General features: G+C 47.6%; 1 protein-coding gene across 2 annotated transcripts; it reads left to right on the forward strand.

Annotated features, from left to right (window-relative positions):
* The first annotated feature begins 2,771 nt into the window (after window positions 1-2,771).
* LOC138618370 (carbohydrate sulfotransferase 11-like) lies at window positions 2,772-17,764 on the forward strand. Of its 2 annotated transcripts, none has more exons than XM_069694093.1 (4): window positions 2,772-3,319; window positions 13,230-13,306; window positions 14,149-14,313; window positions 15,260-17,764. In XM_069694093.1, the coding sequence occupies exons 1-4, from the start codon at window positions 3,154-3,156 to the stop codon at window positions 15,941-15,943; spliced, it is 1,092 nt and encodes a 363-aa protein (XP_069550194.1). In that variant the 5' UTR covers window positions 2,772-3,153; the 3' UTR covers window positions 15,944-17,764. The 2 variants fall into 2 exon arrangements, with proteins under 2 accessions (XP_069550194.1, XP_069550196.1); XM_069694095.1 differs by having other exon boundaries at window positions 14,152-14,313.
* Window positions 17,765-18,096: the final 332 nt, after the last annotated feature.

Below are 18,096 nucleotides of genomic sequence, written 5' to 3' on the forward strand. Positions count from 1 at the left end.
TATTTAATGTTAATTTGACTCAACATTTCCCTTGTGGTCAGTTTTGCACTTTTAGACACTAATTTCTCTGCCATATATGAATATGTACAAGCATACAAATTGGATAGCTACAATTTCTGTCTTCTCTAAAGCTTACTAATTAATATCTCCTTTTACGCACATTTGTACACTAGTATAAAAGTACAAAGTACATGTTTCTTACATTTGGATAGAGCCTGGCTAATTGTTTCCCCTGGTTTCAATCTTGTTATCATGTTAAAGTAAACTAGTTGACTAATGTATCTTTCATAATGGAAAATGCAAACTTGCAGTGATTTATATACTATACATGAAATCAACTCGCCAAAATGAATCTGCGTGTGAACACAATCAAAGTACTTTGCAAAATCATGCAAAATGCTAACCAGGCTATTAGCATAAGATAACTGTTTATCTGTTAATCTGTTAATAGCTACATCAACACGGGTAATAAAGAAGAACAATTGTCAATGCATGTGTTACATTTGGTTTAGTAGCACTAGGTAATTGCAAGCTAGGAAAAGCACGAGTTGCAGAGGAAATTTTTGGCCGCTTAGTCACTCTTGAATGAAATCAAAATGAAGGTTCAATGGTTTCCGCAGCACGCAAACAGGCAAAACGCTAACTGGCTATAAGCATCAGGAAGCCTATGACTCAGATATCTGGTAACCTATATATATAGTATATACACTGCCTGTTTGCAAGCATTAGCCTTTGCCCAAAGTACTAGTGAGTGTGCAGGTGATTCGACTCCAACATGTCTAGCTACGAAGAACTCGTCAGTGCCAAGTAGGGAATAGATGGAGCTGTGTGGGTGGTCAATAAACCATGTGCTGGTGACAGTTGTGTGGTAAAAGCTAACATTGGCCCAAACAACCACATAATTTGCCAAGTCGTCCCTAACCATGCCTCTCTCATTCTCAGGTTTGAGATCTGTGTCAAGTGTTTCCAAGGTCTAATGATGGGCATGCGTGTAATTATAGCATTCTCAGATATGGCAGCAAGAGTGGTTATTTTGCTCACACACTGACCTGGCACTTCCTCGGTGTCTCAGTCTCTGCCACGTCTTTAGATAGGTTCAATCCTGCCTTGGAGGTATGCAGTTTTGACTGTATTTTGGAAGAAAAATCCAATGCTGATAATGACATTCAGTAGTAAATGTCATGTTCGTGCACTTCTTTAAAGAAGAAAATAACTGAAGTAGATGGAAACTTTTGATAAAACCATCATGTTCAGTGGCCTCAAGCTCAGTGTTCTGTTTCTTGATAAATTTGCCATCTTCCATTTTAACACGTTCAAATTTGTCTTGTCGTGATTCAAAGCAGCCCAAGAATTCATTGCTGCATTAAAGGAAATAAAGTATTCTCTTGATTCAGTTCAAATTCATTTATATTTTTAAGTCCTTGGGAATCCAATGATCACTGAAGTGCCATGTCATGCAACAGAGCCAAGAAAAACAATTGGAATTGTCAATGTTTTCATATTGACATTTAATGTGTATTTAAGCTTTATCTCGGTCCACTACCAGCTGCCCTGTCAGAGTTACCAAATTACATGTCAATAAAATACAACACTTTCTCTGTTTCACATTAAAGGCCCTTTTACGTTTCAGTAGACAGAAACCCTTTATTTCTGAACAAGGCTTTTATTGTGAAACATTTGCACAGGCGTTGTGCGACTGAAATTGGATAATACAACTTTATATTATCAATCCAGAACAACTGTTGAAAAAGAAAACACCACAGTGGTTACACAATCTTAAAAACAAGCCACATAACCGTCCGGACACCGACATGTGCACTTGTGTGCTTCAACAAATGTGCTACACCCCTGGACCTGGCAGTCATAGTAATCATGTTTCAGAAAAGACTGTAGGGAGAAACTGGGATAAATCTGCATATTGTAGGCTGAAAGTTAAGAAGTCCAGATGGCGAAGTTTGACAATATAATCAATCAAAGAAAGAAAACTCTAATGTAAAGCAGGTGTAAAGGTACTGATCCTTTACATTTTCTGGAATTAATTCACCCATAGCTATCTTTAAGGCTGATGAATTGTTGTGTGTGGGCCCACGTTCTCTCATATCGCATGGCAGTGTACAAAGCAAGAAGAAACTGGGTCAGTACTGCTGCCACATACAGTGACACAACAGAAGCACAATGCTTAATTTCCCTGCAGCTTCTGTGTTTGCAATCTTAAAATTAATATGGGACTGAAAATAAAAAGAGGGACTACAGATATTTGACATTCACAGCAGGCAGCCAAAGCTATTCACATTAGTGTACACACTGTTTGTTTTATATTATTTTGTACTTTCTGGCTCTTTGTGGTAAATGTTTATTCGTCTGGAAGTAGAATGAGACAAAACATATTTATATTTTTCCACCCACCTATTTCATAAAACGTTTTGCCAGCGTCACGTTGTTGTCAGTTGATGTAGGAGATACGCTGTGACTGAATGCTGCCTTAAAGTGCTGCTCGTAAATGCATCTTGTACAGACTGTTATTGAATAAAGTGAATAAAGAGTGGACGCACACACATTTTTGATTTAATGATGTCAAAACATCTTGCTCCTACTGTTTATGCCATAAAGGATACCGGACTAGTAGGCATACATCAAATTGAAAATGCGACTTTTCAGTCGGGCTTTAAATATGCCAGCAGGTTTTGAACGCACCATCACAGTATGGGGGGAGAGGGCGCGTGAGAGAGGAGTGGGTTTGACGTCATGACACGGTGCCCCGTCCATGTTTGGCGAAGAAGTTTGTGTAGCATCGACAAACTCTCGACGCCATACGTGCGGGTAACAAGTAGCGCTCAGACGAAAGCGAGACTTTTAATTCTTTCGTTTTTCGTTTGCTTTCAGACCTGTCACATCAACGTGACAATATTTAATGTTTTACGTAAGGTGCCATTAATATTATAAAGTTAACGTTGTATATTAAAAAAAAAAAAAAAAAAACCCGGTAAAGACCAGAGCGAGCGGTTCTGGATTTGTGCCCCATTAACGTTACATCTGTACTGAGCCGTTGAATAGACCAGCTGTCGTTATCCCTGGATGGACTTTTAGGTCTTTTCGTATGCCGCAATTAATAAATAAGTTCTTTTATTCGGAGTGTCTGGCACCCTCCGCCGGATGGTTTCGTATGAACCGTGTCGAGGCAGCGACGAGGGGTCGGGGGCTCCGCCAGCAGAGCCGGGCTTCAGGATGAAGATGCCCCGAGGAGGACGCCTGTTCTTGGCGACGTGCCTCGGCTCGCTCTTCGTTCTCGTGCTTTACTTTCAGACCATCACCAAACCAGGTAAGACGCCACGCGTATTCTAGATTTCGGAAGAAAGGACAACACGAGCTCAATTGTGATATTATCTAAAAAAAAAAGCTGTTTTGACGTATGCATTGAACAGACACACGGCTATACGTGTACGTCTACAGCTCCGTATTTGGTGGTGGGACTTCTATCACGAATGCTGATAACTTCCTTTAAAAATCTAATTTGTATTTGGGGGGTAATCCAAAATTAAGTAGCCATAAGAATATGACAGAATAAAGGGTATTTCATGACATGAATGTGGCATGGCTGCCGTATATACCTTGACGGTAATAGGTAGGGTGCAGGGGGGGGTCTGGCATGCACTTTGAATCCAACTTTCAGCCTTTCATGTGTTTCATGTACATTTATTGGGCAAACAGTCGTATTCACACACGTTGCAACACTTGCACTGAGCGTCAATGTGCTTGCGTAAAACAGATGGCATGATGAAATGTGAATCGAAAGGAAGTATGAATAAGCTCACTGTGAAAACTGGAGTGTTTTGAAAGCTCCCCCCCCCCCACACACACACCTTTTGGAGACCCCCCACAGTCCTCCTGCTGTAAACCCTCCTCTTACCTCTGCTCTCCTCTGCCTTTTGTTTCCGGACACTGAAAGATAGATTGGCTCCCAGGGGACCGCAGACTCTCAGGAGGAGGGAGTCCGAGGGAAAATATATATAAATAAAAAAAAGAGAAGAGAAGGTGGAGATGATTGATTTGTGCTCACCGCACACACTGAAGCCAAGGGTGGACGAGCATTCGATACGAAAGAATTGCTTTAAATGCGGTTAGTCGAGAGGAGAAGAAGATGGAGAACGAACGTGGCGAAGAGCGGAGGCTGTTGGGTATGAGGAGCAACATCAATCAGTGTCGATTTTTGTTTTGGTTCCAAAAGTATCGAGCTCACCGCCGCCGCACATCTGGCTCCGGATAACGTTGTGCTGCTTTGATGAGATAACGTGTCCGGGCACATCGTCAATCACACCCCAGTTGTTACGTTTTATGGCTTAGGCGTAAAAGATAATGATGGAGAAATAGTTAACAATTAAAAAAGCAACCTTTTTTGGAAATATGAACGTTTTAACAAAAATAATGCACTTGAAATGTCGCCATAACTTAAACCGTTTCGGGGAAGAAAAAAAAAAACCAAACCAAAACTTAAATCACCTTTTATAGCGCTGTCAGTGGCAGACACACAAACCACATGTTGCCAAACCTATAAAGCAGCACACTTCAGCACTCTCGTTGCCCCCCCCCCCACACACACACACACCCCTCCCTCCAACACACACACACACACACACACACACACACACACACACACACACACACACACTCAACTCGCTGCATGTAGCTGTCGCTGCCCGACCGGTTTAGGCTCGTGTGCTTTGAAGCACCAGTAAGCAGCACAAGCCACATGAAAAGTGCTTTGGAGCCACATTAGAGGCGACTAATTCACAGGATGTCAACAAAGACTCGGGGCTTCCTTGATTACTGCGTCTAGTTAATGTGGGTTTCAAACCGACACCAAAGTCTTGTTTCGTTCTTGCGTTGTCCTGACCATTCCCATCTTTTTCTAATTTCTCACTTGTACTGGTTTTTTTTGTTGTTGTTGCTGTTATGGACTGGAAGTGAAAGAAGAAAGAAGGAGTCGGCCCCTGAGAATAACCAGCCGTCCTCCTGGAGTTATCAGATCAGGTGGAACTATATTCTCCGCTAATGTGGCAGACGAGGCAGGAAGATTTCCATTTCGCATGTGTCCAGGAGAAATATCTTGACCATGACCTGATGTCACACCTCAGCCTGGAGGACTATTCAAACTGAGTCGAGAAGGCTTTTTACTTTTAGGTTTAAAACGGTTGTATTTTTTGAACAATTCGTTTTTCCGTCGTGTCTTTTCTTTCATCATTTGCCAGATTTTCATATTTCAGGATATCTGCGCAGATGTTGTCAAAATGAAGTAGCGTGCCGGAGGCGCTTCTGCTTTGTTGCGGGGTTTGAAAACACTCAAATATAAACACATCTGCCGGCTGATCTCTTTGTTTTCTTTGAAACGTCGGCGGGCGTTTACCAGCTTCTGATTATGGCTCCTCAAAGCTTTGCGATCTATGACTTCTTACGCTGTTATCAACTGAAATACATCATTTTATGACCGATGTTCCCGCGCAACTGGAATATCAAGTCAGGAGACATCCTCAAATTAAAATAAATACCAAAAAAAATGCAACATAACGGCTCTCTTCGGTCCCACGTCTACACGTTTGTTAAAACGGGACATTTAATTGAAATATTTCGATCGTAACCTTTTATATAAATGACGTGTTTTATTTGGCTTTTCCACTGATGCTACAGATGTCGCAGCAAAAGGTGCCAAGCGTTATTTTACAAGATGTGTATTTCCCTTCACGTGTGTTTCTGCCCATTTTCGACTCTCACACCAAAGATCAAATGGATACGTGGAAACGCCAAAATAAATATAGAGATCAGACACCCCCCCCCCCCCCCAGAGATGGGATCTACACAGCCGTGTGTTTTGAACACCCGCTCGCCCCGCCGTGCCACATCTGCCAATTAAAGAGCCCGGTTTAAACACTGGACAGGAAGCACGGCGTGCGTTATTGTGAGTGCCTCCATTGTCTGACTTCCTGTGGCAACACCCTGGGTTTGGCGCTCAGGCAAGGAAATACGAGCCTGCCGTTATGAAGCCGTTACTTAAGTCGCGTGCGTCGCTCTATTAGCTGCTAATTCACTTGAGGAATTTCTGGTCGGCGGCACGGAGACGCGTCACCTCACACTTGGTTCGGCGACGCGGGTATTTTAGTCCCGCCCGCACACTTGTCACCAGCGCGGAGCGACGGATCCATTTAGGCCCAAGAGGGAGTTCACCAGACAGCCGGCACCAGTTATTTCCTCCGGCTGACGTTGACATGTGATCATTTACGTGTCGGCTTAATGCCGTGTTTGAGAGCGATTCATAAAACGACGGCGACGACAGCCGGGTTGGAATTGCGGCTTTCGTGCTGTTGAGTTTTAGTCGATTCATTTGAAGTAATCCAGATCTTCGGGTGTGCAAAACCGGACTTTAGGAGACGGTCGCTGCTCGTGGATTGAGAGCGTGAAGTTTTGTAGGATTTCACAAACCGCCACCCAGTAAAGGATCAGTCCATTTCTATTCATGCATCGGTTTACGGTGATTGAATGCAGATCAGTGCGACGTGCCGTGGGTCCAGTTACAGCTGATGGACAAGAGGAAGTCGGCCCCGTAATCACCTCCCCTCTGTTTAGGATTAGACTCAGAACCGCTTCATTTGAACACGGAGTTTGTTTCCAGGAAACTTTTATGCGAGTTTATTTATTAATTTTTGTGTGTGCAATTTATCAACCAAATATGAATTCAATTCCAGAAGTGTGTCCCCATCACTACTTCTCTGGGATTTTGTCCATTTAAAAAAAAAAAAAAAAAAAAAAAAACAACCTCCAGCCAGTGTCAAACCAATTTTTCACGTCCTGTTGAAATTTCCCCGACGTGCTATTTCCAGTCAACCTCTCTCATCAGAAACATCATAATTTGAACGAAAATAGAGACGAACGCTCGGTTCCTTTTTCCTCTCAGACTGTTTTCTTTCATGTGGTTGTATTGACTCAGCAGGGCTGCAGCGCTGTGTGTGTGTGTGTGTGTGTGTGTGTGTGTGTGTGTGTGTGTGTGTGTGTGTGTGTGTGTGTGTGTGTGTGTGTGTGTGTGAGTGTGTGTCACTATGCCAGGTATCTCAGTGTAGAGTGGTGGTGCGTAATGTGGGTAGTTGTCAAGTGCGAACTTGTCAGCATTTAACCCTCTCGAACCCCGAGCAGTTTCTGGCCTCTTTTCTTTTTTTGTCTGCTCCCGTCACAGTTTTACTGACCTCATTTTTCAACGCAGCAGCGAAGTCCCGCACCTCTGTGGAAACACTACAGCCTCCTCGTTTGTGCTCCGGCCGGCGGTTCGGTCAAAAAGCCGTCGAGTTTTTGTCACGTCGGGCGTCTCGGCCGTTCAAAGCTTCCCAACTTGCCCTGAGGAGTGCAGCATTTTGGATTCTTTTTTTTTTTTACAGAATTGTGCTGGGCCGTGCTGAACACTTTATTCTTGGGGGGGGGGGGGATTCGGACAAGTGTTCAGTTGGTGTGATTGGATCTAGGACCGTAGAACATTTGAAAACCCAATTGTTTCTGTTCTTAGTTTCCGGCGACGCTGAGCGGTGCAATTTTGGCAAACGGAGAAAACTCGAGAGAGAGAGAGAGAGAGAGAGAGAGAGGGCGACGCAGCACCTGCCGACACCTGCTGGCTATTTACATCGCCTCTTTCATCGGGACAAATCAAACGTGTAATTGTTTAACGGCGTTCTGTCTTGTAAATCATTAAAGCCTTCTGGCTTCTGCTCCTTCTTGTTTTTTTTTTTTTTTTAAACCGTGAAGATCACAGACTATTTTTGGAAGAAAAGGAAAGAGGAAAAAAAAAAAAAAAAAAGAAGAAGCCCGAAAGCACGAGTGGATTTATGTGCCAAGACGACAGCTCGTCTCTTCTGTACTTCAAGACTCTTCCTCTGACCTTCCTCCCTTCCTTCCTTCCTTCCTTCCTTCCTTCCTTCGTCAGCTGGCAGCGTCACGCTTTCTGCTCCGGGATGAATCGATGCGTTATGAAATCATTTTCACCGGAAGATCGTGAACAATAGAAACGCCGATCACCGGAGAGAGAGAGAGACTTCCAACGCGTTCTGGATTAGTGGCGTTGACGGAGCTGAAGATTCACGAGGTCCGAACGTCCTCGTGCCGAATCACCACCGCAAGAAACACACAAAAAAACAGACCAACCCATGAATTGGACGTGCCGTTTCTAATTATTTGATGTGTGGACGAGCGGAACAGATTGACTCGCGTCAATGTTTTTTTTGTCACGAGGTAGTCGTGTTGAAGACGTTCAGGAAGGACTCCAACCGGTCGAGGCAGATGGCTCCGCCCACCTCTGAGGCAGATGGCTCCGCCCACCTCTGAGGCAGATGGCTCCGCCCACCTCTGAGCCTGGTCCTGTGGGAGGTTTCTTCCTGTTAAGAGGGAGTTTTTCCTTCCCTCTGTTGGAGGTTTTTCTCCCTTAAAGAGGAGTTTTTTTTTTTCCCTCCTAGTTTATGTGGGACTTGTTGAATTGTCGGGTTTCTCTGTATAATATTGTAACGTCTTGCTGTAAGGACTTTAATGTGTTAAGTGTTGTGATTTGGCGCGATATAAATAAAGTTGAATCGAATTGAGTAAAATGCAGCAAAGGTCACCGGACCATCAAGGTCGCCGCATTCATCTTCAACTTCACGTATTTAAGCCCGCGTGAACTCCCCCGCCGGTCGTCCCGAAGCCGTCGGATCCTTCAGGAGACCCAGAGGAGGCGGCGGATACATTTCAGCTCGGCCTCAACTAAGACCTCCCATTTAAAAAAAAAAAAAACGTTTTTTTCACTTTGCGACTCTTTTCCAGTGAAAACGGAGCCGGTGCGTTTCAATGCGTTTCATTTGTAACATCCCCATTTTTCACTTTCGCCGTGAAACCGACTTTTCTGCAGCTCCATCGAAGAGCATCGCCGAGCGCTTTTTCTTCCCACTCGTGGAAACTTCCATCACGTGGAACCTCGTAAAGACAAGACTTTCTCTTCAAGTGTAATTAAGTGCAGTTAAACCGCTTTTGAGTTTTTTTTTTTTTTTTTTTTTTTGCCTTATTAATGCCACGTAATCCTTTGTGCTGGCTCAGTCACAGAGGGGAAGAGGCTCTTCAGAAAGAAAAAAAGGGAAGCTCACTGCCATCACAGATTTGTCAAAATGAAAGAAAAAAAAAAAAAAAAAGAAGGTTCTTTTGGACGTATTGGGACCTCGCAAACATTTTTTGTTTCTAGGAAGCCGTATCTCCGAGGAGTCATGAGACAGCGCGGTCGAGTTGTGACGCTGCAGACTCGTCCAGGCCGACTAGAGAGACTCGTTCGGTGCTCGGCTTCAGGTTGAACACGGCTCTGGTCGCGTGTAAATAACACCGCGGCCTCGTCTGCTCTTCAACCGTCACTTCCTGTCTCTTAAGAGGAAGTGGCGGTTATCTGGCGCATGTGATGATAACACGCTACACAGGAAAAGATGCGGTTGGTGACGACCCCCCCCCCCCCCCCCCTCCCCCGGTGTGTACTTTTCCACTAACGAGAGACGAACGTTGCAGAAGCTCGGAGGAGCGTTCCTCCGTTCTGCTTCGAAGACGGATTCAATTAAAGGAATTAAAAGAGGACTTCTAGATCGGCTGCTGCTGCTGCTGGTGCGATGCCGGCAGACGTGGAGCCGTTTCTATATATTTGAGGTTCTTGTCGATCTACAAAATCAAAATCGCGTGTCGGAGGAACATTTTCATAAAACGGAGCGAGACGCAAACCAAACTCTCCAAACCAAAGCGGACACAATTCACAGCAAATGAAACGCTCGCGTGTTCGGAGACGGTGTCCAGACAACACATAATACATGTCGTACATGTCTACATACGTTCTAACGCCTCGAAGGCCGGGTCGAGGTTGGAACCAAGACTGAAGGGCTTCGCCGGCCTCCTCCTCCTCCTCCTCCTCCTCCTCCTCGGTGTGCTTCGGTACGGTGGCGCGTCGATTATTCTGCTGAAAGTAGAACCGAGGCTGATGGGAATATTATCCGTTCTTCCGACGTTTGGTCAAAGTTTCTAACGGTGGCAGATGTTGACAGATGTGGCATTTCATGCATCGGTGTCTAGTTCACTGGTCCGGTGAAACGTCGGATGGAAGGAAAGAAGGAAGTCGGTAAGATTCATGAACATTTGAAGGTAATTAAGCTTCTGGTTGTTGACGCTTCCTGGACCGGTCCGATGCGGCAGACGGGCTGACCCAAGCGTTAGTCTGGCTAAGATAGTAAATCATTGGACCCGACAGAAGAACTTTTTTTGAATTCCAAAGCGATTTGTTGAATCGAGCACGCAGGCCGAAGAGGGTCAAGGGATGTTCTTCAAAAGTGCTCCAAAAATAGAAACTACTTCTTTGTTCTTTTACGAAATCTCCACATAAGGGAAGTCATTCCCCAGATAGGGACGTGAAACCAAGAAACGTCCTGCGCTTTCGGGCCGAGAGGGTTCCCGGCGTGCCGCTGAGGATGAAGCGGACGTAGATAGCGGAGAGATGGATGGACGGACGGACGGACGTGTCGTCTCGGGTGAAGCCCCCACTGGATATTAAATGGTTTGTTGGATGTAGCTTTAAATGGATCAACACGGTGTAACTCGGCCTTAAAGCAGAAAGAAAATGAAGAAATTCAAGTAGCGGCTGCTTTTTGTTCATCTAACGGCCTCTTTTGAATCTGCTGACTAATCAAAAAAAAAAAAAAATATATATATATATATATCTATATATTTCTGCAAGGAACGTTCCAGAGAAACAGAAAGTGATTCACAAGATCATGAGTGTGAAGGGAGAAGGAACCAGGGCGCGGTTTCTACCTCACCAGTTCCCCTTTCCGTCCATTTGCAGCTGGAGCGTGTGAATCATTACAAGCCGGTTGAAGAAAACGTCTCCTCGGAGCTTTTAAACAGGCCGCCCGTCGCTCGCAGCCTCGACACGCCTTTCGGGTTTCAGGGCTGAAAACGGCGACGCCCCTTGCCGTTGACACCTCCTCCTCCCGCTTCCCGTCGTCCTCCCCGTGATAGCGGCGCGACTGAAACGCTCTTAATGGTTCCGCTCCGTCGCGTCGCTTGGAGCGCTTACGAACGAGCCCATAAACCGATACTGTTATCGGAGTGTTTCCTGTCCCGCTTCCCGGCTTCCTGAGGACGTGTCCTGTGTTTGCAAGAGAGCTCATCTGCTCCCAGAGCTTCCACGCACCACTCATTATGTTCACCGACACTCAGGCGGCCTCGCGTCGACGCCTGCGTTGCTGTCGGGGTGGCCGTTTCAAGCGCGAGCAGTATTCCAAATGCGCGCGTAGCTACTCGATTATCATAATTCATATGAATTATTCATAATTATTTGACGTGCCGGCTTGCGTGTCGCCCGCAGAGTTTGAACTGCAGCTCCTCTTCATTTGTGCGAGGGGAAGAGTTCCGATCAGAACTTCTACGGTCGCACGGACTAATTATTTGTAATTTTTTTAATATTACAACGACTATTTGAATATTCCAAAATCATGTCCCATCCCTTTGTATGTTTCAGACATGTGGGCCGCCAGCTGTTTCTGTGCCCCCCCCCCCCCCCACCACCACCTCTACAGGAACTCATTGCAACTCTGGTTCAGCGCGAGCTGCACAAAACGTTGTTGCCATACGCACGCATGTACTTTATTACACAAACAAGCATACGTAAGATGATGTGAGTTTTGTTCGGGGGCCCGAAGACGTCGCGTCTAAATGGACACAGTAAAGCTTTCACGCCAGACTGAGATGCCGGTCTGCCGTGTGCAGATGACTCTCCCAGAGGAAGTCTGGGATTTGGATGACTCATGTGAGCTCACGCAGAGACGAGGGAACAGGGAGAGGCTGCATCACCGCCGTCTCTCTCTGTCTCACCGTGCGTCTCCGTCTCACCGTCCGTCCGTCCCAGGTCCTCCCCGCTACATGCACGCTAACTGCACACTCACCAACTGCTACTAACTACTTCTCCTTTTTTGCGGGGTTTTTTTTCTGCTTCCTCAAAATGGCAGGAAACCGTTCTGATTCGCATCTTTATTTTCATCTGTATTATTGTTCACCAGCAGTTTGTACGTTTCTGATAATACTGAAGTCCCAAGCTGAGATTCATTAAATACGGCTGCTGTTTTAGAGCAGCGCAAGCTCCGTTTTATTTGGCTGTTGACGTGAATTCAGCAGGAGAGGAATTGCTGACTGATATTCTTCCCACACGACGGTACATGAGGTTTTTTTGTTTTTTTTGTGTGTCATGGATCCGTAGGTCGTTCTTTCGAGCGGTTTCCCTCGTGCTAATCTACGTTGGACCGCACTCGTCTCTCCGTCCCACTGTGCAGCAGCCCCGCGCGTCGTTTAGCAAACCGGTGGGACGGGGAGGGGGAAAGGGGGGGGGGCGGAAAGAGAAGACAGATGTGTCGCCGGAGGAGGAAGGAGCGACGGCAACGAGGTCTCCGCGCTCACATTTCAACTTTGAACTGCCTCCGGCGGTTCTGTCGCCGCCGAGCAGCGTTCAAACCGACGGCGAGTCGAACGTCTGCCGGTTCGGTGTCCGGTCGCGGCGCGGCGCGTCGGGCGTTCTCCGAATCAGCTCCGTTTCGTTCCGTCCAGTAAATTGGCAGCGGAGACGATAAGCGCCTTCCTTGAAGAGTGAAAGCAGAAAAGGGGCGAGAGGTCGGAGAACAATGCTGGAGTAGAAGAGACTGAACGAGGAGTTGCACAAGAGTTCCAGGCAGAGTTTGGAGGGAACACGCTGTTCTTATGGAATCCATAAATGAAAGGAGGGAACCCGTCACCACTCAACCAGACCACAGCAGCGCTGCAAAAGTTGGCTCCGGATGACTTTCCTCTATAACTCCGTTTGGACATCTTTTAAAGTGTAATTTACACCTCTGCAAATATCAGAGGCGTTATAAAAACAACAACAACAACAACAACAACAACAGTCGTGACCTACATACAGACTTTATTAGAAATAACAGAGTGCTGCGGCTCGACTTAAATCAGCGTTGACAAAGTCAACAAAGCACACGCGGTGGAAAGTTATAGGACATGTAACACGCAACATGTTACAGATTTACATTTGTGTGTGTGTGTGTGTGTGTGTGTGTGTGTGTGTGTGTGTGTTGTCCATTTCACCGTGGAAAGGTGGGGACATAACAGGAAGGTCTTTTTTGAATCATGTGGATTTCAATTGTTTCTCTGTCGATCTGCAGAAGCTGGTTTGAAGACGGGCAGCCAGCCGGGGAAAAGCAGGAGGAGTCCTCTGCAGACGCTCTACAATGGAGACCAGGTGAGGACACACACACACACACACACACACACACACACACACACACACACACACACACACACACACACACACAGACACAGACACAGCTGCAGAGATAATAGCATATTGCCTCTCAATTCTTGCGACATCAACCTTTAACTTAATGTGTCTTTTGTTCGGAGATGTTTGGTTGGTAATGTTCGTACCTCTGCGGACGCGTCCTGCTGCTCAACACCACGTTTACTTCAAGGTGTAGTTTGATCATTGACATGATGTTGCAGCATCTCTCCAGTAAAAGACGCGGGACGTTAAATGTAAAGTGTTATTCTCGCATTCCTCAGGAAACCGTGCCTCCCGTTTACCGCACTCAGTGAACGCACCGCACCCGGTTTCTTCCGTCTGAACAGCTGCAGTGAGAAAAGAGAGCACTTTTTGGCAGGTGTTCAGGAACAAGCTGCAGCTTCCTCAGACACCTTCATTTGGAAAATCCTGTGACGCCGGTTGCCCCGCCCCCTTTCCTCCACGTAGCCAAGATGGCGACCGTTTAGGGTGGAAAGCGTCCGATGTTTCGCGCTTCTTTTCTGGGGCGTTCTGAACCTGATCACCGGCTGTCTTCACGACGCTCACTGTCACATTCATAATATTAACGCCGTCGAACAGCTCTTTTTGTAAACCAGAAAAAAAGAAAATCTGAACTTTTAAACGCGTTTTTTTTAAGTGAAATATTTGACAGGCGACATTAAAAGCTTTTCAGAACAGCTTCAGCTTTGCCCAGCGGCGCTGTTTAAGAAAACAAACAAACAAACGTGTTTACGTTTCTTCTTTCGTCTGGTCCTTTTCAATCCGTCGTCCTCGTCCCAAAGCAGCCGGAGCTGCTGGCAGCTCAGAGTTCCCTCCGAGGCCGCCGGGAGCTGCTGGAGGAGGCGTGTCTGAGCCACACCAAGAAGCGCCGCGTGCTGTCGCCCGACGACCTCAAACACCTCATCGTGGACGACAAACACAGCCTCATCTACTGCTACGTACCAAAGGTGGGTCAGCTGGAAACTCCAGAGCGCAGGGTGGGATGTGTGTGTGTGTGTGTCAGGTTGAGGTGAACTAGAGGGGTAATAATAATACACTTTATTTGTACAGCACACCTTTCATACAAGAAGTGCAGCTCAAAGAGCTTCACAGCAGAAGAATTACATGCAGCGTTTCACATAAAAAACGAAATCAAGGAACATTTAAAACCATAGAAAATAAATGACATAAAAAGCATGAAAAGAAACCCGGATGAAATGCGTAAGAAAGAGATAAATCGCATAAAACCAAGGAACTTGATTTGGGTCGTTCTAAAAGCGACGGTTGCAGCTAAAAGCGAATTCGGTTGATTTCAACGGAGCCGACGTGTCAAAACGTGACAAACGCCGTCGTTCACCATCAGAGTCGGAACGGTTCCTTTTCAAACGCGAGACGTGAACGGAACCATTTAAATGGCTTCGTCAAATCAATGGAACTCGTTTACGTTCCATCACTTTTTGCTGACTTTTCAGATTTTTTTTTTTTTTTTTTTTTTTTTAAACCGAGCGATAACGCAGAACAGTTGTGACGTTTACAGACGTGAGCAGGTGTTTACAGATGTGAGCTCGGCAGTGCGAACCTCCCAACAGCTGGCCGGGCGATACGACGGGCCGGAGGAGAATCCAAAACAAAGCTCGCTGCAAAAAATGAATGTCCGGACGTTATTCTGTACGGAGGCTGTTTATTGAAAAGACGACATTCAGATGTAAACTGCTTTGATCGCCACCTGTTTTGAATAGATTCTGATTTTCAGCAGCAGCGCGGCTGAAAGAAGACGTATTTCCTCCAGAACCAGAATCTCACTCCTGTCGAGAAACGAGACGATTCGGTCAGTCCGGGTCGAAACTGTTTTCTTTTACCCTCCTCATTCCACGTGCCTGTGCTTCACCCCCCACCCCCCCTCCTCCCCCGCAGGTCGCCTGCACCAACTGGAAGCGCGTCCTCATGGTGCTGACCGGCGACGGCCGCTACACCGACCCGCTCTCCATCCCGGCCAACGAGGCCCACGTGGCGGGGAACCTCCGGGCGCTCTCCGAGCTCTCCGTCCCCGAGATCAACCGCCGCCTCCGCGGCTACCTCAAGTTCGTGTTCGTGCGGGAGCCCTTCGAGCGCCTGGTGTCGGCCTACCGCAACAAGTTCACGCGCAGCTACAACACCGCCTTCCACAAGCGCTACGGCACCAAGATCGTCCGCCGGCACCGGGCCGACCCCGAGCCCGAGGCCCTGGAGAAGGGCGACGACGTGTCCTTCCAGGAGTTCGTCCAGTACCTGGTGGACCCGCGGACGCAGCGCGAGGAGCCCTTCAACGAGCACTGGGAGCGCGTCCACTCGCTCTGCCACCCGTGCCTCATCCACTACGACGTGGTCGGCAAGTACGAGACGCTGGAGCCCGACGCTCGGGCCGTGCTCAGCGTGGCCGGCGTGGAGGGGTCGCTGCGCTTCCCCGCGTCCGGCAAGAGCACGCGGACCGACGGCAACATGGCGGCGCGCTTCTTCAAGCACATCAGTCCCTTCTACCAGAAGAAACTGTTCAACCTGTATCGGATGGACTTCCTGCTCTTCAACTACTCCACGCCGGAGTATCTCAGGACTCGATGAGCGGCGGAGAAACCGGGATCCACGTCGGGTGTTTTTTTTTTTTTTTTTCTGCCCCTTCGCGGACTTTTCCGGCGGTGGTACTTTTGCACTTTTTTATTTTTTTGGGGGGTCGCCATGGACGCGGCGTGCTTCGTCTCCGCCCGCGAGATGTCCGTCGCGGGCGCAGACTTGTCTCTCTGACAAACCCCCCCCCCCCCAACCTGCCGGCTGTGGGGAGTGACTTCATTTTCTGGTTTCAGTGCAGAACTTTTGAAAAAGGAAACCGAAATTCCGCCTGACGAAAAGACGGACGGACGGACGGCGTGCTCCGTAATCCACCGAGCATCTGTCTCGGTTGTTTTCCAGCGTGACGTCGACGCCTCGTCTCGCCTCGTCTCGGTGTCTTTTATAAAACTGCTCCCGTCCGTATTTATTTCCTTTCCTCGACAGAATATGGCTTCGTCCAGACGTGGCTTCGACTTCCCTCTTTTAGGTTTAGCGGTCGTCGAGCTGCTCAGACGTCGCCCGACCGGCGTCCCTTCGGTGCCCACTACAGTCCAAAGAAAACCAAAATCCTCTCGTGGCTTCTTTTCTTTTTTCCTGATGTCTAATGAGCCATAAATGAAAGAGTCACTTGAGAGGAGCGGGCTCTCCTCTCGCAGGCCGATGTGCTGACTGTGAAACTGAACGCAGCACATCGTTTTCAGAGCCACCTACAGTACAGTTTCTCCGGAAGGCCTTTTATTTATGTCCGTCGGTGCATTAAGTATTTATTGTTATGGAGACGTGTCGCGGCGAGGACCCGAGCCAAAATGAATTGTCCGGGAGAGGAACGAGGAGGTCGGTATTCTTTCCGAGAGGACGGCTGCTTTGCCTTGGAAAGTTACTCGCTCGTCTCGGCCTCTTTGCACACGGACCGGTGCCAAACGGCAAAAGAATCCGACCCCCCCCCCCCCCCTCTCTCTCACACACACACACAACACACACACACACACACACACACACACACACACACACACACACACACACACCCGTCCTGCTCACGAACGCATCCGTCGCCGCCGCTCGCTCACAGGAGCGACTTCTTTTCCGGGGAAACTCGCCGTCACTCCCTCATTCCAGTGGAAGCTGTTTGCCGTCGCCCGTCTATCGCCGTCTGTGTGGAGCTCCGGGCAGGTAGGCTGAGCAAACAACCGCACGGCTGCGGTCGGAGCGCCCCCCCTCCCCCTCAACCCCCCCCCCCCCCGACCCCTCTCCCCTTCCCTCCTCCCCCGATCAGAGCTCCCCTTTGTTAAGAGTCCGGGCGGGCGCACGAAGGGTTAATCCACCTCCAGTCGTCAGCACTGCAGCGGCCTTGTTCGGCGAATGTGACGGGATTCATGCAACGGAAAAAAAAGAAAGGGGGGGGGAAAAAAAAAAAACCGGGGGGCTCATTACAGGGAAAATGTTTATTAACGGGCCGCCCCGTCCTCCTCTAAAGGGAAACTCCAGCGGTTGTACACATCACAGGGCATTCCTGCTGCAGGTGTGAAAGGAGCTTTCAAGGCTTTCCTGCCCAAATCTCTTCATCCGTCTGCGGCGGAGTTGCATTGTGGGTAATGTGGACACCGGGCTTAGCGTGCACCGCTAAATCATTCAAGTGTCACTTTAAATAGTTCAAGTTGCTGTGCATTAAAAAAAAACAAAAAAAACTTGTCTTTTAAAACGGGAAGAGGAGAGCAAACTGTTCTACAGGAATTCATTTTGTTTGTGTGGGTTGTCACTTTTATCTGTGAACAAGATTTAAAGAAAGAATACGCGTGTGAATAAGAGAGACTTGGAAGTTGTTGCCAAAGAAAGAAAAGAATCATTTCTCCACTTCAATGTCTTTTCGGTAAACGAGGCAGAGCTCAACACGACGGGTCGTACTGCAGGAGCGGCGCCGCAGAACAGAAGTCACGGCTCTTCACGTTTCCCGCGGCAACGGATCCCTTTTTCCAGCCCGAGCTGTTTATCGGGATACAAATGTGTCCTGTTTGATGGGAAGCGTGTCGAAGTGGGATTGACCTGCGCCTGACGGCGGTGCGCGTGAAGACGTGTTAATCAGGAAACCGTTCCATTTCATCTCTTTGTGTCTCATGTAAAACGTATGTCATGCTTTGAAAAGTGCAATATCAGTGTTAGTTTGGGTAATT

The sequence above is a fragment of the Brachyistius frenatus genome, unplaced genomic scaffold (assembly GCF_029030835.1).
Source record: "Brachyistius frenatus isolate BFR_SWC_R1_liver_20210118 unplaced genomic scaffold, ASM2903083v1 Contig_16, whole genome shotgun sequence".
NCBI classification, from domain to species: domain Eukaryota; kingdom Metazoa; phylum Chordata; class Actinopteri; family Embiotocidae; genus Brachyistius; species Brachyistius frenatus.

Coding starts and splice junctions, on each gene's coding strand:
- LOC138618370 (XM_069694093.1), top strand. CDS start 3,154: ATGGTTTCGTATGAACCGTGTCGAGGCAGCGACGAGGGGTCGGGGGCT. Junction 3,320..13,229: donor TCAGACCATCACCAAACCAG/GTAAGACGCCAC, acceptor GTCGATCTGCAG/AAGCTGGTTTGAAGACGGGC. Junction 14,314..15,259: donor TCTACTGCTACGTACCAAAG/GTGGGTCAGCTG, acceptor CCTCCCCCGCAG/GTCGCCTGCACCAACTGGAA.